This window comes from Bos mutus, chromosome 19 (assembly GCF_027580195.1).
Source record: "Bos mutus isolate GX-2022 chromosome 19, NWIPB_WYAK_1.1, whole genome shotgun sequence".
Classification (NCBI taxonomy): Eukaryota; Metazoa; Chordata; class Mammalia; order Artiodactyla; family Bovidae; genus Bos; species Bos mutus.
In genome coordinates, this window is record NC_091635.1 from 14,995,275 (window position 1) to 15,018,921 (window position 23,647).

At 44.7% G+C, this 23,647-nt stretch overlaps 1 protein-coding gene and 1 non-coding gene across 5 annotated transcripts in view; both read right to left on the reverse strand.

Moving 5' to 3' along the window:
- MYH10 (myosin heavy chain 10) overlaps positions 1 to 20,353 on the reverse strand; it is a 123,773-nt gene extending 103,420 nt beyond the window's left edge. For 2 of the 4 annotated variants that reach the window (XM_005907554.3, XM_070389463.1), the window contains exons 1-2: positions 19,731 to 19,889; positions 12,705 to 13,080 (exon numbers count right to left, since the gene is read on the reverse strand). In XM_005907554.3, the coding sequence (XP_005907616.2) occupies positions 12,705 to 13,049 (345 nt within the window). In that variant the 5' untranslated portion in view covers positions 13,050 to 13,080; positions 19,731 to 19,889. Of the gene's footprint in view, positions 1 to 12,704; positions 13,081 to 18,541; positions 18,693 to 19,730; positions 19,890 to 19,997 lie in introns of those variants that run through there. The other 2 variants (XM_070389464.1, XM_070389466.1) reach the window with 2 other exon arrangements.
- LOC138984026 (small nucleolar RNA SNORA79) lies at positions 9,251 to 9,390 on the reverse strand. Its single transcript, XR_011461386.1, has one exon. It is a non-coding gene; the product is annotated as a small nucleolar RNA SNORA79 (small nucleolar RNA).
- Positions 20,354 to 23,647: the final 3,294 nt, after the last annotated feature.

The following is a 23,647-nucleotide window of genomic DNA, read 5'->3' on the forward strand; positions in this document are numbered from 1 at the left end:
TTAATGATGCTGAAAGGAAAGGCTGCCGGAAAAAAAAAAAAGTTGAAGTGATCAGAATCAACTCTCTAGCTGTTCTTTATCTTTGCTTCCCTCCCAACAGAAGATGGAATGCACTTCCTACCTAGATTAGTGCTTGGGACTAAAACAAAGGCAAGCAAGGGCCCCCTGCCTGAGCTCACCGATTTGGCCTGACCTCTAAACTGACCAGATGGACACCCTCCCTGTTTGCCCGAGGCCACAGTAATTACCTGCCCCTCCCTAGCTGACCCCTGGGTCTGCAGCCGCTGGCTTTCTCACATCCAGCATCACACTCTGAGATGCGGGGCTGGCTCTCAGTCTTGCACCCAGCACCCTGACACCTTCCACCAACCTTCTACCAACGGGTCTCTAGTCTGACTAGCCCAGCCTCTCTCTGCCACCCACAGGACAAAAAGGAAACAAGAGATGATTAAAAACAGATTTTATTAATGGTAAAAAAACTAAGAGGCAATCTTAACATTAAAATTTTTTTGAGTTTCATTTACACACAGTAAATTTGACAAATCATAACTATATCTCAATGAACTGTAATATATAAACATCTACTTTTTTATTCAAAAATGAGATGATATCTCTATCATGAAGTTACACTGCACTTTCATTTGTAAGAGGCAAATAATTGCAGACTAGCCCAAAATGAGAACAAGAACTCAAACGAAGTTAAAATGTGCAAATTCAGTCTAACACCCCATAGCATGTACAGTATGCTAACAGACCCTAACAACGACATTTGTAATCAGAAATCATTCCAGCATGTGTGTCCACCATGTGGTGGAGGCTTTTCTGAGAACTAGGATTACAGATGAGTAAGTCTCACAAGTATGATTAAGTCATCAAAAAACAAGATGGAATAATCATCAGTATTCTGTGCTTGCCAAAGAGGAGCAGTGACAGAGGTTTAAGTGAAGATACTAAACTGAGGTGCTTAAAGAGCTAAACTTCTATCTCAAAATTAGCTCAAATGCTGGGCTCCTGCATTAACTGATCACTGCACCTTGGTCTTCCCCAAGTCACATGGAAGAAGAGCGGTGGGGATGTTAAAACCATCTCTCTGGAGGCCTTAAGTTCAAAGTAGGCTTCATTACTGTTTGAATACACAGGCAAGATGTTAAGCACCTTTAAGAAGGATACACTCTAGGTATGAACACAATAAAGATACATTAAATAAGATGCAATATAAGGTATTAAAAAGAGAATGATACAAAAAGAAAAAGATGCACAGGTCTTTGCAGTAGAGAAAACTCTGGAGCATAACAAACAACGAGCCTATGGCCACCTTGTCAGAAACAGTAAAACCAGGTGCAACGTCCAGGCCCAGAGGGTTGCTGATGTTCTTTCTAAAGACAAATAGGTCAAAACGAAGGATAAAGGAATTCCTATTAAAACAGTAAGAAGGTACAGCCTGGGAGGGTACATCCAGGACAGAGTGAAGGGCAGTGTAGCTGACAATGGTCTGTTCTGTGGAAGGTGAGAGGAAGAGCCTAGACAGGCAAATGGCAGCACTGAGATTCTGTCCTCTCCAGGTGATTAGGTATCCGGGGCTCAGGGAGAAGTGTGATGGAAGGGAGGAGGCATTCCTCACACAGTATAAACCTGGCAGCCACATGGAAGAGAGCCTGAAGAGGCAAGAGGTGGGAAGCAGAAGGTGGAGGTGTCTCCAGGCACAGTAACAGGCCTGCAGGAGAGAAAAGCAAGGCAAAAACGGAGCAGCGGACACTTCCCTGGTGGTCCAGTGATTAAGACTCAGTACTCCCAGTGCAGGGGGCACAGGTTTGATCCCTGGTAGAGGAACTAAGATCCCACACGATGCATGGCATGGTCAAAAACAAATTAATTAATTTTTTTAAAAAAGAGCAGAATTGAGTCATGAAGAAAGTAGACTAAAAACTCAATAGCACTCAGAACTCTGACTAGAGAAATCCATTCAAGGCGTGTGTTAAAGTTGACTCCAAGGTCACCAAGCTTCAGAGAATGGAAAAGTTATGGGTGGATAGGAAAAATCATTTGACTTGTGGGGAAAGATAATGAATCCCTCTTCAACATATTAAGACTGTGGCTTCTTAAAAGGACAGAATGCCTACTGAATAGTCAGAAACACTGAAATCCTAAAGTCATGAGAACATTTTGAAAAACTGCAAAGTCTTAAAGAAGCTTGTACAGGTTTTACGACAGCAAGTAACAGTTATTAAGGTGAAGGGGGTGGCAGAAGATGAGATGGTTAGATAGCAGCACTGACTCAATGGACACGAATCTGAGCAAACTCCAGGAGATGGTAAAGGACAAGGAAGCCTGGTATGCTGCAGTCCTTGGGGTCGCAGAGAATCAGACAGGACTTACTGACTGAACAACAAACCAAAAAGAGACATACAAAAACACTAGCACACAAAAGAGACTCATTAATTTTTCAGCACCCTATGCTGCTGAGTTGGTGACAAACAGAAGTCTGGCGTGCTGCAGTCCATGAGGTCGCAAAGAGATGGACAAGTCTGAGCGGCTGAACTGAACTGATGCTGCTTTCATGCTTCCAAGCTTCTCTGTATGCTTATCACTCTGCTTAGAACACCCATCTTCTATCCAGTATTGGAAAATGTTACTCATCCTTTAGGGCTGGGCCTCAGTTTAAGAAAGCAGGGATACACATATACATTATTACTTTGAAGCTTTGAAGGATTAGAGAACCAGAAAACTAAGGCCGGTAGAGATGCCAGTGCAATGGAGCAGATATGACAGTCTCCTGTTAGAGACAGGGCACTGAACTGGGGGCATCACACAAACCTCCACCCCAACCACAGCCCTCGGAAGAAATCACACATCCACCCGAGAGGAAAAGAAGAAAGAACAATTCACTCACACCATCTGCAAACACCACACCTGGATGAAATTCACATGTGGCTTAGGGGAAAAGAACCTGCCTGCCAATGTGGAGACTCGGGTTCGATCCCTGGGTCAGGAAGATCCCCTGGAGAAGGAAATGGCAACCCACTCCAGCACTCTTGCCTGGGAAATCCCATGGACGGTGGATCCTGGAGGGCTACAGCCCATGGGGTCAGAAAACTTACCAACTTATGACACAACACAATTTAAAGAACAACAACAACCCTACATAATGAGGGAAAGTTCATCATCCAGAATATTCAGAGAGAGAAATGACCTCTGGACATTCTCTATAAAATAAGCTGAAAGAAAACCTGAAGAAATAGATTTATGGCTACAACAGAATGGAGTATGATGTAGACTCTTAAAGACACAACAAAGGTAGATAATAAAAGAAAAAGGAGGTACAGAGATAAAAATAATTTGACAAATATGAAAGTTAAATTGAATAAATTAAAGATAAAAATGAAGAGCACAGAAAGGATTACTAAAATATTCATCATTATCACTCCTTAGGGGGGAAAATGACCAAAATTCTGTAAAAAGAACAACAATAAAAAATAAACTTGAAGAAAACTGTGTGTGTGCGGGAGCTGCTGCTGCTGCTGCTGCTGCTGCTAAGTCGCTTCAGGCGTGTCCAACTCTGTGCGACCCCATAGACGGCAGCCCACCAGGCTTCCCTGTCCCTGGGATTCTCAAGGCAAGAACACTGGAGTGGGGTGCCATTTCCTTCTCCAATGCAGGAAAGTGAAAAGTGAAAGTGAAGTCGCTCAGTCGTGTCTCACTCCTAGTGACCGCATGGACTGCAGCTTACCAGGCTCCTCTGTCCATGGGATTTTCCAGGCAAGAGTACTGGAGTGGGGTGCCATTGCCTTCTCCGTGTGCAGGAGAGGGGCAGGTAATACACAGTGAGTTAATAAATAATGTATCAAGCCAATAAACATAGAAGGAATGACATTAAATTATCACCATTTGGCTTCCTAATGAAATGATGGATCAGGACAGTGCCCATCACAGGTGCTAAAACCCTTCAGGAAGGGCAGACATTCCTAAAACAGGAATCAGGCCGACAAAGCCCAAACTGACTCACTGACCCATCTCAGCATCGTGAAGTGAGACAGCCGGCATCCTGTGCCTCTGGAATCCGAATGTGATCAAGCCTCTGCATTCAGTTTACAGGAGGCACCATGGGAATGCAATCAACAGAATCCAGACTATGGGAAACTCTACAGCACAACAGACCTTGTTTCTTTACAAAAAAAAAAAAAAAAAGCCACCCAGGAGGATGGTAAACATCCCAGGCTTTCAGCTGGGACCCTAACTGGTGTACCCTGAGAGGTTAGAGAGTACCAGAAATAGACCAGCCCAAAGCCGGGTAGGGAGGGAGGTAAACCCCTGAGTGACCTACACGCACACTCGTTCCCCTTGATCTAACTGCCTGCCCAGAGCGTGAGGTCACCCAGAGCCTCAGATTACCTCCACAACCTCTCATATACAGTAACTGGCACAGAGGTGACGGTTGTAACTAAAATCCAGAATAATATGTGGGTCTCCTATGAGTCTGGAGAAGGCAATGGCACCCCACTCCAGTACTCTTGCCTGGAAAATCTCATGGACAGAGGAACCTGGTAGGCTGCAGTCCATGGGGTCGCTAAGAGTTGGACGTGACTGAGCGAATTCACTTTCACGCATTGGAGAAGGAAATGGCAGCCCACTCCAGTGTTCTTGCTTGGAGAATCCCAGGGAAGGCAGAGCCTGGTGGGCTGCCGTCTATGGGGTTGCACAGAGTCGGACATGACTAAAGCGACTTAGCAGCAGCAGCAGCTCCTATGAGTCTACTTTTAATGCCCTTGTATCTTGTATCCTAGACAGTCATAGGCTCAAGTAATAAAAAGACATGATTGAAATTACTAAAATTGATAAGCCTCTGGTGAGACTCATTTTAAAAAGGGTAGAACAGATGCTCAGTACTGGGAATGCAAGAGAACATCACAGCAAATCCTACAGGAGAAAAGAGGGTTATTAGGAACACATCAGGCGAATTAATTTGAAAATTTAGATGAAATACACAAATTCCTAGAAAAACTCAATTATCAAAACTGTTACCCAAAGTTTTTAATCTGAAAAATTCAAGAACTATGAAAGAAAAACTTCCCCACAAAGGAAACTATATCATTATTTTTAAATGAAATAACATCAATACTATCCACATTCTTCCAGAGAAAATACAAAGATAAAATAGTCCCAGATTCATTTTAAAAAGCCAGCATAATTTTGACAGCAAAACATGACAAGGACATTATAAGAAAGGGAAATTTTCAGTCAATCGCCTTTATGAATATAGATACAAAAATTCTACACAAAATATTAGCAAACAAAATCTAGGAATCCAGTAATATATACAAAGAATACTGGTCCTTGCCAGGTTAGTCTACCACTAAAAAATACAGTATACGATTCACCACAATAACTAAATAACCAGAAAAATCACACTATCGTCTGATCAGAAGCTGAAAAATGTTTGATAAATTAACACCCAGTCAGTATTTAAAATGGCATAGAAAATGGCAATCCACTCCAGGATTCTTGCCTGGAAAATTCCATGGACAGAGGAGCCCAGCGGACTACGGTCCATAGGGTTACAAAGAGTTGGACAGGAATCGGTATGTAAACAGTATTTAAAAAAACTCATCCATGCAGAATAAAAACTAGCAATAGAAGGAAACTTCCCTGAATCTGATAAAAGAATATTCAAAACAAATCATTCTTAGTAGTGAAATGTTGAAAAGTTTCTGATACAAAGATGCCTTCAATAACCACTACTATCCAGCAAACATTTACTGAACTTCTTAGACAATGCAATAAAGCAACGTACAAGAATTAGAAAGGAAAAAATAACACTGTCATCTGCAGACAACATGAGTGTATTCAATATCCGTAAGACTCAACAAAACTATTACAAAAAAAACAAAACAAAACAAAACAAAACTATTACAATCAGTAAGTAAACTGAGTAAGGTTGGTGAATATAAAGTCAATATATAAAAGTTAACTGTAAAAACATGGCAACTGTATTCCTACCTCATGGTAACAATTTAAAAACATGGAAAACACCACTTAAATGCATAAAAGATTAAATACCTAAAAATAAATCCAATAAAGGATGTACAAAACCTAAAACATATTGCGAAAGATTAAGAACTAATAAAACAAGAACTAGAGGAACAGATACTGTAGAGATCTCATTTCTCCTCTAAGCTGATCTACCGAATCAGCAAAAATCCAATTAAAATTCCAATCAGGTTTTGTGTGTATGAAAAACTGACAAGAGGGTTCTAAAATTATACTGAAATGCAGAGGCCCTAACAACCAAAACAATCTCAAAGAACAAAAGTGAGGGTTTACCATACTGGATACCAAGACATACTGTGTATGTGCAAAGTCGCTTCAGTCGTGTCTGACTCTGCAACCCTATGCACTGTAGCCTGCCAGGCTCCTCTGTCCATGGGATTCTACAGGCAAGAGTATCAGAGTGGGCTGCCATGCCCTCCTCCAGGGGATCTTCCCCACCTAGGGATCGAACACACATCTCTTACGTCTCCTGCCTTGGCTGGTGGGTTTTTTACCACTAGCACCATCTGCAAAGCACATAAGACATAGTATAAAGCTGTAAGAATCAAGATAATGTGACATCAGCCCAAGGATGGGCATAACAGACCCATGAAACAGAACAGGAAGTCAAGCACACATTTGTGAGCACCTGATTTATGATAAAGGTGACACTTGAGCGCAGTGGAGAGAGGGCTGTGTTTCAATAAATGGCACTGGACTAATTGAATAGACATCTGGGGGGAAAAAATTAACCTTGCCCATACCTTGTACCATACACTAAATGCACTTCCCCAAATAGAACTGAGACTGACTCTAAGAAACATATCATCAAATTCCCTTTCCTCTGAGTCAGGCAGCAGGAGACTGAGGGTGGGGAGAGAATGAGGCCAGGATGTTTACCCCCCAGGCCAGGGCGTCAGGTTCCCTCTGAAAGTGGCCACACTTTCCACCAGGAAGCCCTCTCCACAAAGCATCCTCTCCTGATCAAGGTACCAGCTCTTTGTTTCTTGTGGGTCCAGGGCTCTCAGCCATCACTAGTGGCAGGATACTGCAACATTTCTGCATCTGTTTTCTCAACTCTATTCACGTGTTTGTAAATCCTCCCCTTATTAAATGTGCCGAATACCTATTTAGAGGGCCGTGTGTTTACTGATGAAATCTATCTCAGGTATTATCTAGAAAGGCTCAAGATATGAGTTAAGGATATGCATGTCCTGTGTCACCCAGAAATTCCACTCCTGGTTATATACCTTACAGAAAGCCATGCTTATACGCACCAGGACATGACCAAAGCTGTTCACTGAAGCAATGTTTGCAATAGCCCCAAACTTGGGGGGAGACAGGGGGAATATTCAAAATCAGTTGAGAGGATAAATAAATTGGGACAAAAATCTTACACTGGAACATTACATTCCACAAAAATGAACAAAGTACTTTTATAGTTCAGGGCACTTGACTACTCTTAGAAACTGTTAAAGATCCCCCAAATCTTCTGTGTTATGTATTTTTATATAAATATACAAATATCAATAAACTGGGTTTTCAAATGTGTATTTATTCATTTAAAAATAAAAATAATGTTTTTAGGAAAAATAACCTTTTGTTTTCTAAAACAAAAGCAAGAAGAGTGGCACTGGTTTTTATTCGCAAATCTTTTGTTGTCTGGCTTAATAGAAAACACTCAATTTTCTTAATAGAAAACATTCAACATTCTGTTTCAGCGTTCAATCTATTTGTGATGTTGTTTTGACTGAAATACATGAAGTATCTTACACTGATACTTAATTTGAAAAGGGAGGAGTAGTTTAGCAGTCTTTTCATGAAGTTATAGATATTTCTCTTTGATACTACACCAAAACTCGACAAGCGAGAATTTCTCAAAATGAGATGCAATGTAACATCTGACACCCTGTCAGTGAACTTTCCATATTCTGTCACATCAAAGTCACTGGCTGAACACTTGTATGCTGAACGAATCTTTTACCCAGGCATGAGTTTGTAACATCATGTAAACATCATTTGGAAAACTTTGGCTCAATGAATTATACAAGTCTTCTAAATGATAACATCTCACACTATATGACATTATAAAAAAAAAACATTCATTAATATTGCCATCTACCTCATCAGAAAGGTTTTATGTATTGACAAGGTATTAAGTTCAGTGGCAGATGCAACTTTTAATTTTCATGTGGAAAATCAAATTTTATCATTATTGACAAATATATTCAATTGTTTTCTTTGAAGTGTCAGGCTCACTCCGTTCATTTTCTTTTCACCCCACCATGCACAGTGTGTGGGACCTTAGCTTCCCAACCAGGGTTGGAACCCACATCCCCTGAACTTGAGGTGCAGTCTTAACCACTGGACCACCTAGGAAGTCCCTGTTCATTTTCAAGAAAATGGCTGGCCAAGTACCCTGGTGTCAATTAACCATAGCTTATCTACCAGTCATTCTATCAAATAAAAATGGTATTCTATTACAAAAAAAAAAATGGCAAGTTTAGCTTGCAACTCATATAGCTCTACTTTCATGCTTTTCTTCAAAGCAACCATTCTAGTTCAATACGCAGAAGTGTTTTATGCATACTTATCATTTAATCACAAAGAATATTAAAAGACACGTTCCCAAGAGCTGAGATTTCATAAAACCCATCATTTCTCCTGCTTTATCAAGGACGCTCTTGAACAAAACTAGATCAGCACAACCACCAGGACAGTAGGGGTTACTGCCTCACCCGTGATAAGGAGTTAGCAGTTTTCCTCACCACGGCTTTCGCACCATCAGTATCAGTGTCAACAGTGAAGGGGCAAATCAAGTCATGAAAACAGTTTTGGTCTCAAGGATGTCATGAAAGGGTCCTGAAGAAGCCCCTAGGAGTCTATGAAGCACCTTTGAGAACTACTGAGTTACATTAACACAAAGTAACATGAGTGAATCTAAAAAATATAATGCTGAGCAAAAGGAAAAAAAAAACAGACACAAAAAGGAATATATTAAGACATTCATTCATATAAAAACTCATCAACACGCAAAACTATATTTTTAAGGAATATGTACGTAAGTTTGATCAAATACACTGCGAGTTTTTAAGATACTTCTCAGTAACACATAGACAAAGAAAAAAAATTAGTAAAGTTTACACAGTTAAAAAGCTTAGTCTAATGGCCACATATAGAACTCCACACCCAACAGTAACAGAATACACATTCTTTTTTTTTTCCCAATTGTTTGAGTCTGCAAAAATCAAAGGCAGTGACAGACAGCTAACCATGGTGCCCTGAATGAAAACAAGTCAGTTTAGATATATGATGGACTAAAATCCCACTACTTAAGGCTGCACGCAGTGAGCAGAACAGCCATCAAAAGAGAATATACGTTCTTTACAAACATACAGAACACTCATAAATGTAAGTGACAGTGTGCGACAAGCAGCAAGTCTCAACAAAAGCAAGGAATGATAAATACTATGTGGACTATATTCTTTAACTAAAATGAAATTAACTTAAAAATCAGTAACAAAGATAACTTAAAAACCAACGTTTAGGTACACTTTTAAGTACACTTTTAAACGGTTTACAGGTTGAAGAAGAAAGAAGTTAGAAAATATTTAGAACTGAACAATAAAAATACTACACATCAAAATCTGTGAAGGGCATGTGTCCACAGGGTTGCAAAAGAGTTGGACATGACCTGGCGACTGAACAACAACAACAAACAAAGCTAAAAAGTCAGTAGAGATGACATTTGCAGTTTTTAAATGACTTTATTACGAAAGAAAATGAAAATTAATGACCAGAGAGCTGGATGTTGGGGAGATTAAATCTAAAGATATAAGGAAGTAACATAACCAAACCTGTTAGTAACCTAAGTAACTTACATTGTATCTTATCTATAGAAATATATCCCAGAGGTCCCAGCCAAGCTATTATAGTGTCTGTATCATGGTACCTCAACTGATCAATTTCAACTGCCTGGTACATTTCAAAGCCCAACACACCTTTCATTCAATGCTTAGCAATCATGGCCACCCACAGCCCCATTCCTTAGCAGGTTTCTTTAGAGTCAAGTGCTCCGACCTGAATCTTCCGTAGGAACCTTTTCTCCACCCCACTAACTGAAGGTATGATCCTCCCAAACCCTCACCTCTCTTGAGACCCTAGAACTTCTTAAAAAACTCAAGATTCTCCTTTTCTAAAGACCATGCGGCCACACTTTGAGAAGAAATTCAAGATAATTTACTCGTGTTGACCCTGAATTAAGCTGGAAATAAGTCAAACTCAATAAAAGATACTTGCAAAGTCTTAGAGTTGTCATGAGGAATAGCTACAATAAACTGAACTGCCTTTCCCTTCATCCTTCGCTTTTACCCACAGCCTCCTACCCCTCTATTTCTGTCCTCTGTCCTAAGTGCAGTCGCCCACAGGGGCCAGTGGGAATCAAGGTGAAGACAGACTCCTGTTCTCAGGACAGTGCTCCACACATTTTTGGCTGTGTCCCTGCTTTTCCAGCCCTTCACGATTCACTGCACAGGGGATCATCCAAAATGGATCCCTCTCTGATCTCAACATTATGATCTGCCCACAATCCCTGCATGTCGCAGTTTTCTCACTCCCTCTCTCCAGGCAAAAATATACTCTGCTGCTCAGTCTCCACTGGATTCCCAACGCTGCTCTCCAACTGTTTTCTTATCCTTTGCTTCCTTCCTTTTCCAAGGCATCCCCATTCTCCTCAAGCCACCTACCCAACCCTGGTGCCTCTTACTCTCTTACTTTGCATCCTAACTCACAGAGAAAAAATAAAAGAGACCATCAGGATTGATTCAAACCACTCTGGCAAAAGTCATGAATGAACTACTCCTTTTCAGATGCTCCCATGGCAAACTCCTTCCTACCAGCCAGATTCCAGCTCAAATGCTACCTTCTCAGAATCCTTCCCATACTCACGGGGGAAAGCCATCCCCACAGTCCTGTTTCATTTCCTAATAAGGAAGTATCACGAAGGCAGGGATTGGCCTGGCCTGTTCCCTGCACTCTCTCCAGCACCTGGAACATAGTTGTTATTCAGTCACTACGCAGTGTCTGACTCTTTAGGACTCCATGAACTGCAGCACGCCAGGCTTCCCTGTCCTTTACTATCTCCCGGAGTTTGCTCAAACTCATGTCCATTGAGTCATCCAACCATCTCATCCTGTGCCACCCCCATCTCCTCCTGCTCTCAATCTTTCCCAGTATCAGGGTCTTTTCCAATGAGTCAGCTCTTCACGTCAGGTAACCAAAGTATTGGGCCTTCAGCATCAGTCCTTCCAATGAATATCCGGGGTAGAACATAGTAGGTGCTCAGTACATCCACTAAATAAACTAATTCTATGGGAAAATGACCTCTGAGTTGCTGAAGTTCTGACTTACGTCTGAACATTAGTAGTACAAATGCTGCCTCTGCCTAAAATTCAAGTGGTTTCCCAAATTCAGACCATTATAATGTCAAACCTTTCTCTCAACGTCTCTTCTTTCTAAATCTACCTTCTATCTGCCATGCCTTCTTTATTCTTTTACATTTATTTTATTGAAGTATAGTTGATTTAAAATGTGTTAATTTCTACTATACAACAGTGATTCATGTATACATATACATATATGTAAAAGAATTTGAAAACGTGTACCTACACACTCTTTTTCATATTCTTTTCCATATGGTTTATCAAAGGATACTGAATACAGTTCCCTGGGCTATTCAGTAGGAACTTGCTGTTCTTCCATTCTCTATATGATAGCTTGCATCTACCTATCTCAAACTCCCAAACCATCCCTCCTCCACCTCTCCCCCACGGCAAACACAAGTCTGTTCTCTAGGTCTGCGAGTCTGTTTCTGTTTCGTGGATAAGTTTGTCTCATGTTTTAGACTCCACGTATGAGTGATGTCGCATGGTGGTTGTCTTTCTCCATCCGACTTACTTCATTTATGATCATCTCTAGGTCCACCCGTGATGCTGCTAATTAACTACCCTGCCTTCTTTAAACCAACGCCACCACCTGTGTCTACCATCCCTTCAAACGTATTTTGGCTTTCTAGATTCTTGCAGCATCTGGCTTGCATATTTCTTCTCAACCTTACCCCTTATTATTTTCGGGAACTTCTATATGCTCAGCAACATTGTCAGTGACTGTGACATGTGTCAACTACTAACCACAGGACAGCCCCAGCTTCAATCTGACCCTGAACTGTTTCCTCTTAAAAACCTCAGCATTCAGCTTTCCCACTTCCCTGTGCCCAATGCCCTTGGTCTCGCTCTTCACTGAAACCTCTAAGCTCGCAGCCCCGCTTCTTTACACCCCTGGGTGTATACTAGAAACCCACTGTATTATCCTACTGTGAATGCAACTCTCATTACCATGTTAAGCTCCCTGATCTTTCTGCCACATGCTCTCCTCCATCTTATTAGGCTCCAGAGCACCCCTGCACAAAAGTCTCAAATCCGTTTTAGTGTATTTAATCCAGACTGGATTATTTAAAATTAAGATTTAAAGCAAAGTAAGACTTGGGGCAATCTTCCCATCTTTAGTACAAATAGTCATGTTAAACAGAGACAGAGAGTATTCCACATTGATTAGGGCAGTGTGTACGATTTTCATGAATTCCCAGGCACCAACTCACATGATTATTTAGAGGGCATACTTACATAGATAAGTCCTGAATAGTAACGATCCTTCAGATTATGTAGAACAGAAGCTTCATTCAAGCATGTCAATTCTGCCATATCCTCCACCTTGGAAAACTTAGGTGGGTTCATCTTCTGAATATCATCTTTGTTGACCATTGCTTTCTTTCCATTCTCTGCCAACTCCACCAGAACTTCATCTCCCCGTTCTTCTTTGATACTAGCTGCCTCAAAACCATGGCGTTCTGACGGGATCCACACTAGCTTTTTGGCCGTCCAATCAGCCTGAGTGGCAGGGTTGTAGATGACTGCCCTGTCCACAAAGAGATACCTCTCTGGATCTTCGAGTCCAGTTCTCTGTGCCATTGTAAACAGGAAGCTCCAAGAGCGATCGCCTCTACGAGAAGAGGAAGAAAACAAAGTCAGATATTTAGAAATAAGCTATGGTTTACAACTCTTCTAAGAAACTTAAAAACAAAAGCTCTGGTAAACAAAATGCATGAACTTGGAGTGAAGAAGCTGGTGTAGCCCCCTCCAGGGCCACAATAACTGGGTTTCCAAGATAAACTTCAGGAGTGACCATAAATGATGACTGGTTCTCTGAGGACCACTCAAGATGTACCCTCAGTCACTGAGGGCTGAAAAACAAGTTGCAGTTGGACTCTGTTTTTCTCTTCATCTCCTATTTCACCCTCACCACAAATTAAACAAGGAGAAGAAGGGAAAGGAAAACTAAGAAAACGAAAACAGAAATTCAGGATAAAAGACCCCGGGAGTGGTGCTAGAATGACTGCAACCACCTGGATGTCACTACAGAAATGCATGGTGACTACCAGTGGAGCAAACCTCAGGTCTAGAACGCTCCTCCCATCCTGTATGTGTGCACAGTCACTCAGTCACGTCCACTCTATATGACCCCATGGATTGGAGCCTGCCAGGCTCCTCTGTCCATGGAATTTTCCAGGCAAGAATACTGGAGTGGGTTGCCATTTCCTCCTCCAGGGCATCTTCCCAACCCAGGGATCAAACCTGTGTCTCTTTGTTTCCTGCGTTGGCTGGCAAATTCTTTACCACTGTGCCACCTGGGAAGATGCCCTTCAGACAACAGACTCAACACTCTTACGATTCCCCTAAGCCAGCCCCCTGCAGCTTCTCCATGGCCCACGTGATCTCAGTGTGATCCCATGAGGCCACAGAGGGTGAGTGCATGAGTTGGTGTCACACCCAGCCTTTCAAGTATGTGATGGTGGCGGTCCAGGTCTCCACTCCCAAGGCCTGCAGCTGCTCCCCTCCAGCTCCTCTTCTGCATTCCGTCCTGCACCAAGACTCACTCCCCAACTCTGGTCTCTCGCCTCGAAACAGACTCCATGTGTTTACACCCCTTTAGAGGGGCCGGAAGCAAACAGAATATTCCAGACGTAGTGTGACTGGTGCAGAAGAGAAAGAAACTGTTTACAGCCTCAGCCCTGGCAGGGAGAGCAAAGCATGTTTCTGGGACTTCTACAATGACTGTATCTAAGACCTCAGTGGTTTATTGAGTGCTCACTGCTGGCTCACATGGAGCTGTCAGCCAAAACCCGACGCATAGTCCTTGAAGCTACTTCTCCTCTCACGCTTGTGGGACTGACTTTGCAGATCAAGTGACAGGATTTTACATTCGTCACTCACCTTTCTGACGTGACTCATCATTCCTGCCTGACAAGTGTCTTTCTGGAATCCAACACCATCATTAAACACTTCCCTTATGACTTGGAGTAGTAAGTCATTTTCCAGCCAAATTCCAGGTTATCACAAACCTCACTCAGGTCAATGCAAGAAGGCAAGGAAGCAGCTGCTCTTGCTCCTCCATCCAACTCTCCCAACTTCTCTCTCTCCCCCAAATGAGGGGGATTCTTGGTAAGCTCTTGCCTGCCTGCCTACCTACCTACGCACCTCTTAGATGGAAGGCTGCAAGGGAAATAAAAATCACCCCAGGTTGTGAAGAGGTTTTTTGTTGTTGTTTTGGCCATGCCATATGACATTTGAGACCATAGTTCCCCAGCCAGGGATCAAACATGGGCCCCCTGCGGTGGCAGCGTGGAGTCCTAACCACTGGACCACCAGGGAAGTCCCATCAAGAGGTTCTTAACCTTCAGTGCACAGACAAAGTTCAGGCTTCATGAAGACACTGAAATGGGTCTAAATACACTGTTTAATTTTTTGTAGACCTGTGCTTTTCTGAAGAGAACACGCATAACTTTCTTCAGATTCTTAAAGAGATCTAGCTATTTTTATCCTAAAAGATTAAACACTGATAGAGGAAACAAAATACTAGCCCTTCAGACCCAGTAAGAATGTACTAGAATCAAATAGCTAAGATTCTTCAGAAACTAGTTGTTACAATGTAAAGGATTACAAACACTCATAGCCTGGAGCAGGGTTCTCAAACTTTGGCTCTTACATCAGCAACACCTGAAGGGTTTATTAGAAGACAGACTGCCAGGCCTTATTCTCAGTAGGTCTGGGGTGGAGACCGTTGGTCATTTGCATTTCTAACAAATTCCCAGATGCTGCTGCTAATGCTGGTCCTGGGAGCACACTTTGAGAACCATCACTCCACAGTTCTCTGGTTGCCATGGTGAACCACTGCTACCACCAGGTATGTTGGGAAGGCAAAAAAGGTCGAAAACCAGTGTTTCAGACTAATTCATTAACTGAATTAGAGGATATGCTTACCAGTTTTAGGAGTATACAATCGGGTAAAACAAAAATCACAAAACACGTAACATTAAGACTTCTACCAACAGATTTACTAATATGCTTTCTAACTAAAAGGCATCCACGTGGGAGAAGGCAATAGAAAAAATATTCATGCATATATGTACATTCTGAAGCATGGTTTCAAAAACACATCACCTCTCCAGACTGCACTAATAAGATTAATAACAAGTCTTCTGTCTTCCCAACCTATACATTACCCACTGCTAGGAAGAAGATGGCTCTGAAGTGGGAATCACCCTGGATAAATGTGGATAGACTATAGGACACATTCTGCCTTAGGAAGAAAAGTCTCTTAGAGAAAATGTCCAACTAGAACAAAAATAGGATAACAAGTTACTCTTATTATCCATATTAGGTATAAACTGTATACCCAATACAATACTTCAGAAAAATGCATGCATTTCTTTCCTTTTACAATGGGCATGTAAATTATCTGCTGAGATTTAGCAAGTGACTATAAATTAGAATAACTTAACAGGTCATTTCTAGGGCAGGTCTTTTTTTTTTAAGTAACTGATGGACTTACAAAATTATTTGATCAAATCAATACATTTTAAATTTATTAGTATGTACTACTGCTAGGTGGGGAAACACCTGTAATTTAACATAAGAAGAAAAGGGATCACAAAAGTGTGATTATAATATGTTCCCAATTTTGTGGGGAAAAATTACATATAAACGTCTTTTTTTGTTTCAAAGGAAACAAATAGTCACTGGGTCTTCACTGGGTAGTGGGATTACAAACTTCTTTTACCTTTTACTTTTCCAGAGTTTTCTATAACTAACTAAACACTGCCAGGATGGTTTTGTCCTTGCTATATGGTGAGCTGACTCCCTGGTCCACAGGAGGGCATTTATATACCTACTGATCAACATTACATGAACGGTCCTGACCCTCAGAGTAAGCTTCGGCTTCTCCTCCACCACCAAAACCCGACCATTCCTTTAAATCCTGACCCAAATGCCATCCTTTCACAAGTTCTTTTCAGGTCAACCTGGCAATTTAATCCTTCTCCTCCTCCTAACATTTTGTGCTGCTCTTCTGGCACCCTTCTCTGTCTCTGTACCAGAGGACTCAGCAGGCAGTAGGTGGTCAAATCCTTGTTTAGATGGTAGAGTCCCTGAGGCCAGGGAAAAGGTTTTGTTCATTTTAACTGTTCACTTGAGGTTACCAAACATATTGTATTTTTATCATTCCATTGCACATCTGGCAACTTGTCTTGATAGTGCTGGTATTTAATAGGGAAACCACTTGCAAATGCTTTGCCTTGTAGGAAGGGTAACATTAGAATTTTGAAAACAGCAAATACTGTTGTTATATACCACTAATGATGGCCAGGCGCTATTCTTAAGTGGTTTAAGTGTATATATATCAACTCTTAATCCTCACAACAGGCTCACCAGGCAGGTGCTTTTAATATCTCCATTTTACAGGTGAGGAACCCAAGGTTCAGAGAAAGCCAAAAACTGGCCCAAAGTCACAGAGCTAACAAAGAACAGAGCTGGGAGGAAACCCAGAGTTCAGCTCCAGAACACGTGCTACAAGGATGGAAGGTGAGGAGGGGAAAATTTTGACATGTAGTATACACTACCTACTGCCTGTCGATCAATGATCAATTATGGTTTCAAGAGTACATGCTCAGGGAATTCCCTGGCAGTCCAATGGTCGGGACTCTGCACTTCCACTGCTGGGGGCCCAGGTTTGATCCTTGGTTGGGGAACTAAGATCCCACAAGCCACATGGTGTGGCCAAAAAAAAGAAAAATGAGGACAGGCTCAGCCAATGAACACACTAGCACAATCTGGCAAAAGCTTTACATTTCATAAAAAAGGAATAAATAGGAAACTCTTTGTAACAGACAGAATCTGAAAGTTCTTGGTGTCCTCTGAAGTAACTGCCTAATTATACTTAAATCATTTATCAGCTGCCCGCCACCCCAGAGTCGAAGCCCCATCACCTTCACTGATTTTTCGACACACACACACCCCTGGGGGTCCATCCCCAAGGCCGTCTTTTACTCCCAAAGAAACACCACCCACTAAGCTTCTCAACTGCCTCCCAGCGCCTATGGTAGGTAGAGGCACAGGGAAAGTTTTATGACTATCTTGCATACCAAAAATCCAAACACGCTGGATAAACGATCCATGATAGCACATCTCTCTGAGACAGATAAACTGAAACAGAATCGTCTACAATTTGTGTAAAGCTACCACTGAGGTCATTCATCTTGAGTGAAAGTCTGTTCACTCATCAAAATCATGTTGAACCAAAAATGAGCAGAAATGCAAATCAAGTGCAAAGGACACTACTGCTCTTCATGGCCCAAGCCACCTCTGTGAATATCTTTACACTGTGTTAAACGTTTCTGAAGTGGGGAGACTGACACCAGGAATTTTTATTCTTCCTACATGACAAGAAGGTACAGAAACCGCTGAAGACTACAGTCTTTCACCATACAACGTGCCCTTGAAAATTTCCTCTGTCTCACCTTCCATCCAGCCTGTCTTCCTTGAAATGATTTCCCTAAGGGGCCCAAGTAAAAAGGCAAGCTCTCGGGTCACATCTCTTTGCTGCAAAAGCTGGTGCTATATCGCCCAATTACACCATATGCTTTCTCCAGATAAGGACGGGGAGGAACTGAATTTAAGATGCAGAAGTAAGGAGATGCATAAAATGGCCACTTTTCCAGGATCCGTGACAGACAGGGCATACTTAAACATCAAAAGCATGGGACTAAAAGGATAATTAATGACGGCCGATGGATGAAGGAAATGAAACAATAAATAGATTAAAGTTTTCCAGAGTGAGATACTATCAAGAATAATGAAGCCTGACTCAAAGAATCCTCAGTTTCAATGTTAAAAAACAAAAATCTCGGCAAAACTAAAGTATTAAAATTGGCATTATATTATTCAGCGAAAACAGCCGTCTTTGTTTCTTTTGCTCTAGGGATCTACCCGCCTGCTTTCCCCTACCCACCCCACCCCACCCCACCCCACCCCCTTTCATCAACCGCAGTGATCTTGAAGGGAGCTGCAGAGGCCCTAAGGAACGGAGATAACGGTCATAGGCAGAGGCCACGTTAGCCAAAACTCACCAGCCGAGCTCAGACCCGCCAGGTCGCCAGCCTCCTTCCCAAGGCCCGGGTTCCTAGGCAGGCCGGGCTGGGGGCCTGGCCGGTCCCCGGGCCGCATCCGCCCACCGCAGGCCCACAAAGCCCGCGCGGACGCCGGGACTCGGCGCCTTCAACTTCCCTCCGACCTCGTTCCAGGCCGATTTTATGGGCTCAAGGTTGGACCCCCCCCACTGCAGAAGGCCAAGAAGAGACTCCGCGGCGAGCCATGCCCAGATCCCTTACACAATAAAGGGATCCCGAAGCAAGGGCTGACCCTCCCCCAGCCGCCCTGCTGCAGCGCGCCCCCGCCACATTTCCCGCCTCGCCCCCCCAAGCCGCCCGGGCCTGGCCGGACGTCCACCCCCGGCCCCCGCAAACCCCACAGAGCCTGGTCTGACGCCGCCCCTCCCGCCCTGCTCCCCCGGGACCAGTGGAGCCCGACCCTCCCCAAGCCCGCGGCCGGCTGATCAGACCTTCACCCGCCGCGCGCTGCCCCGGCCGTGCGCAGCCCTGCCCTCGCGTCCCTCCTCCACCCAGCAGGTCCAGGCGCGCCGCCCGCCTTCCGACCCCTCGGCGAACTCCGCACCGCACTCCGGGTGCCGCAGCCGGCCTAAGCCACCCAGCAGCCCACCCAAGGGCCCTTCCCGTCCAGCTCTCCCCCAACCCCCAATCGGGATTGCGCTTTCCAGCCCGCCCCAAGACTCCCTCCCCTCCTGAGAAACAGGCAAAGACTCGTGGGATCCCCAGGGACCCCCACTAGCGCACGAGGTTCCCCCAACCACGCGCCGCACGGATCCCGAACGCCGAGGACCAGGTCCGCACATGCCCACGCGGAGATCTCCATCCCCAGTCCCCCAGGGGCAGTCCTCCCGCACCTCCAGGCCCTCATCCCCGCAAGAGTCTCTCACTCTCAAGGACCTCATTCCCCACCCCCAGGGGTCTCTCCACCCACTGGGGTCCCGTTCCCCGCCACCACCCCGCAATGTCCTTCCTCGCAGGAATCTACGGCCCCCGCAGCACAAACCCTCCGCCCAGAGTCCCTTCTCTCTTCCCCAGCTCCCGCTTCGGTTCCGTCCTCGCCCTCCAGAGCCGCGGAGGATCCCTCCCCCCACCACAAACCGTCCCCGGTCTCCGGTCGCCGGTTTCGGACCGGGGCAACCGCACCTCTCACCTTCAGCCGAAGATGGTGGCGCCGGCGCACGTCCCCAGCCGCGACCACAAAACCGGCGCCTCAGTCCCAAACCCACCGCTGCCTCCGCCGGGCTCCTTTAGCACTGCTACTCCGGGCTGCCCCACCCACTCCCACCCTCATTGGGCCAGCTCCACGCCCGTCACCACGGCCCCCAGACCCACTGGTCCGTTTGCGCGCCCATCTCCAAGGGAAGACGTTAGCAACCCGAACGAAGCTACCTTCCCGAGGTCCGTTCCCTCCACCCACCTGAAACGATGCTCATTGGCTTCCGCTCCCAGCCCAGGCGGCCGAGGCCCCCATATTACAGGCTAAGCCGCACGTCCATCAGAGATTCCGGGAGGTGCGGCCGGGGCAGTCGTGGGTGATTGGCTGGCTAGGGCAGAGATGGACAGCTGAGACTGGCAGGGCGTCCCGCGATCCCGCGGGGCAGTGGGTGCGGACCCCGCAGCGGCTTTGGCTGTGCGGACGGCGGGGCAGGTGTGCCGCGGCCAGAGCCCCGAGCTCCGCCTGGACGCTCCCCGCCCTGGCGTCGGGCCGCCGCGGCAGCCCAGTACGGAGCCTCGCCGCCCCCTCTGCCTGTCGCAGCCGGCGGGTCCCACAGTGGGACCGGCTTCCACCGCTGAGTCGCGAGCTCCCGGCGCTGCCTGCAGGGGCGGGGCCGGAGCGCGGTCCAGAGGCCTGACGTCACCCCCGGGGCTGCGGGGAGTGGGGGCCACGGCTCTGCGGCTCACCTGCAGTGGGGGAGGGGAGCCAGGGCTCGGGCTGCGGTTCTGCCCATGCGCACCAGCTGGGGGAGTGGGGCTAGGGGAAGACAGACCTCGCCTGCCGTCGGCGGTCGGCATTCAGGCCCCTGTCGCGACCTCGGGCCCAGGCTGACCCTGCCTAGGTCCGCTGAGCGCCGGCTGCCGGGTTTGCGAGGGGAGAGGCCTCCCTACCCAGATGCCTGGCTGGGCTGAGATTCCAGAATATTGAGAAGGGAACCCACCTTGGGAAAACGACTTCACGTCATTCATTCCTTCGTTACTTACCTTCTTTTTGTTAGTATACAGCTCCCTACATGAGAGGGGCTATGAGGAGGTTCTGCTGGACTCTTATACCTCAGGGCCTATTAACTTTTCAAAGGCCTTGTAAAAAACGTTTGAGACCTGAGGAAAAAAATAAAAAAGGTTCCAAAATAAGGAAAGGCAACTAGAAAAATCCGAGTTAATATTTAATGAAATGTCTGCAATATCTAATCAACTGTGACACGACCCTAATTATATATAAATATAATAAAGTTTGGGTAAGTCACAAGAATAAAATCATTTAGTCTTAAAAAAGTTGAAATTTGCAAAATCTTATCCAAAAAATTTTTATAGCAAGATGTTAGTTTATGTTCAATAAGGATGCATTTTAATATTTACGACATGATGTATGTAAGTGGCTAAGCCTAGGAAACTTCCAGTCTGGTAAAGGTGAATAAAGCAAAAAAACAAGGCAGGAAACGATGAGGAGGGGTTGGTAGAATTCAGAGACAATTTCAAGGCAGCTGAATGCAGAGTCCTTCCTGGGGAAGTGGAATCGGGTCCTGTATTGTCCTTTGTCCTACTGCATCTGGTCCCCCACCCCCACCTGCCTACTGGAGTAAGCTGCCCCTTGTCCAGGTGTCTTGTGACTTGGCTGCATGAAGTCTGTCCTTAATGCAGCCTGCACGTGGAGTACAAGTTAACTGTACATAGTATGTGACAAGTATTCCTCTTCTGAATTAAAAAATAAACTTTTTACAGAAGACCATACACTCCATTTCTAACGTCTGAGTCTCAGCTTTGCCAGCCACTGAAGTCATTTCTGAGTGCACAGAGCATTCACACACAAACCGCTCCATCAGCCACCAAGTCTGTGATTTCCCATAATTATAAAACAAAGTCAGTGGACCATCAGAAGAGGAGACCGGGAAGCTCAGCTCAACAGAATTCAACATCATAAAGACGTCAGTCTCAATGAGAAATCAATAATGAAAAGACTGTCTCCAGAAATTCCCTGGCAGTCCAGTGGTTAGGACTTGGGAGTGTTCACTGCCAGAGCTCAGGTTCGATCCCTAGTCAGGTAATTAAGATCCTGTAAGTTACATGGCTCAGCCAAAAACAAAAACACTGTCCCCTAATGTCTCTCTGGGTTTCCCCGGTAGCACTTCGGTAAAGAATCAGCCTGCCAATGTAGGAAACACAGGTTTGATCCCTGGGTCAGGAAGATCCCCCAGCATAGGAAATGACAGCCCACTCCAGTATTCTTGCCTGGAGAATTCCATGGACAGAGGAGCCTGGCGGGCTACAGTCCATAGAGTCACAAAGAGTCAGACATGACTTAGCACACACTCCTGCACACAAAAGTATCTCTAGCCATGGCATCTCTCCAGCCTTGGGGCCTTACATTTTCAACTGTCTGCTAAGTGTCCTTACCTGGATTGGAGGACAACTGCAAAAGCAGGAAGTTCAAAACTTATCTTCTTCCCACATCCACTTCATCTCACCCAAATTCTTTTTCTTCCCAACTTCCCTTTGTCTTTTAATACAACCAACCTTGAAACCACTTTGATTTCTTCCTCTCCCTTGCTCCCACACTGTGTTCCCCTCCACCTCGATCAGCTAGCCAGCCAGGCTCTTCAGACTCCAGTCTCACCCCACGTAGCTCCATCCCAGAATCTGTTGCTGTTTTGAGCAGGAAAACACAGGATTTAGGACCACATAGACCTGGCTTTAAATCTGTCTCTGCCACTGGTTGTTGTTTAGTCGCTCAGCTGTGTCCAACTCTTTGTGACCCTGTGGACTGTAGCCCACAAGGCTCCTCTGTCCTTGGGATTCTCCAGGCAAGCATACGGGAGTGGGTTGTCAATTCCTTCCCCATGGTATCTTCCCAACCCAGGAATGGAACCCATGTCTTCTGCTTGGCAGGCAGATTCTTTGCCATTGAGCCACCTGGGAATCCCCACCAGAGTTTTAATCTTTGACAAATTCCTTAACCTCATTTCTCAAAAGAGGGTACAAATATATACCTAAAGGACTCATTCAATTCATATGTAACAGGTTGATTTACTGGGGTAAAAAGCATGGTGTTATGAACATATCGATGAAAATGGTCTTTTTTTCCCCCTAGTCTACAAGTTCATTACAAAAGAGTGAGAAATCTTTGTCCTCTCTCCATAATAATTTTTGCTGGCAGTCTAGGCTGCTTTTACTCCCAAAAGAAAAAGGTCACAGGCCATTGTTTTACAGAGTCCAAGTCACAAGTCCAAACTCATTCACTGATGACAGGCCCATGAACCTGGTTTGTTCCAAGCTGTTTTGTTCCATCTGTACGAGGCTGATATGAAGCATTTTTAAAATAAATTTGAGTGAATTCCAACACTTAATAATCAAGAGCTATCCAACATCATTAGCCATTTGGGAAATGCAAATCAAAACCACAATAAGATACCACTTCACACCCACTGAAATGACTGTAATCAAAAGGGCAGACAATAACAAATGTTGATGAGGATGCAGAGAAACAGGAACTCTCAGCGATTTCTGGCAGGAATGTAAAATGGTGTAGCTACTCTGGAAAACAGTTTGCTAATTTCCTTTAAGTTAAACATGAATGTACTGGACTTCCTTGGTGGTCCAGTAGTAAAGAATCCACCTGCCGATGCAGGGGATACAGGTTCGATCCCTGGTCCAGGAAGATTCCACATGCTGGGGGACTAAGCAACTAAGTCTGCACACTGCAAGTACTGAAGCCCATCCACCCTACAGTCCATGCTCTGCAGCACTAGAAGCCACCACGATGAGAAGCCCGTGCACTGCAACTAGAGAAAGCCTGCAGGCCGCGGTGCAGCCAAAAATAAATAACAAAAACAAACAAACAAAAAGCCAGAAATG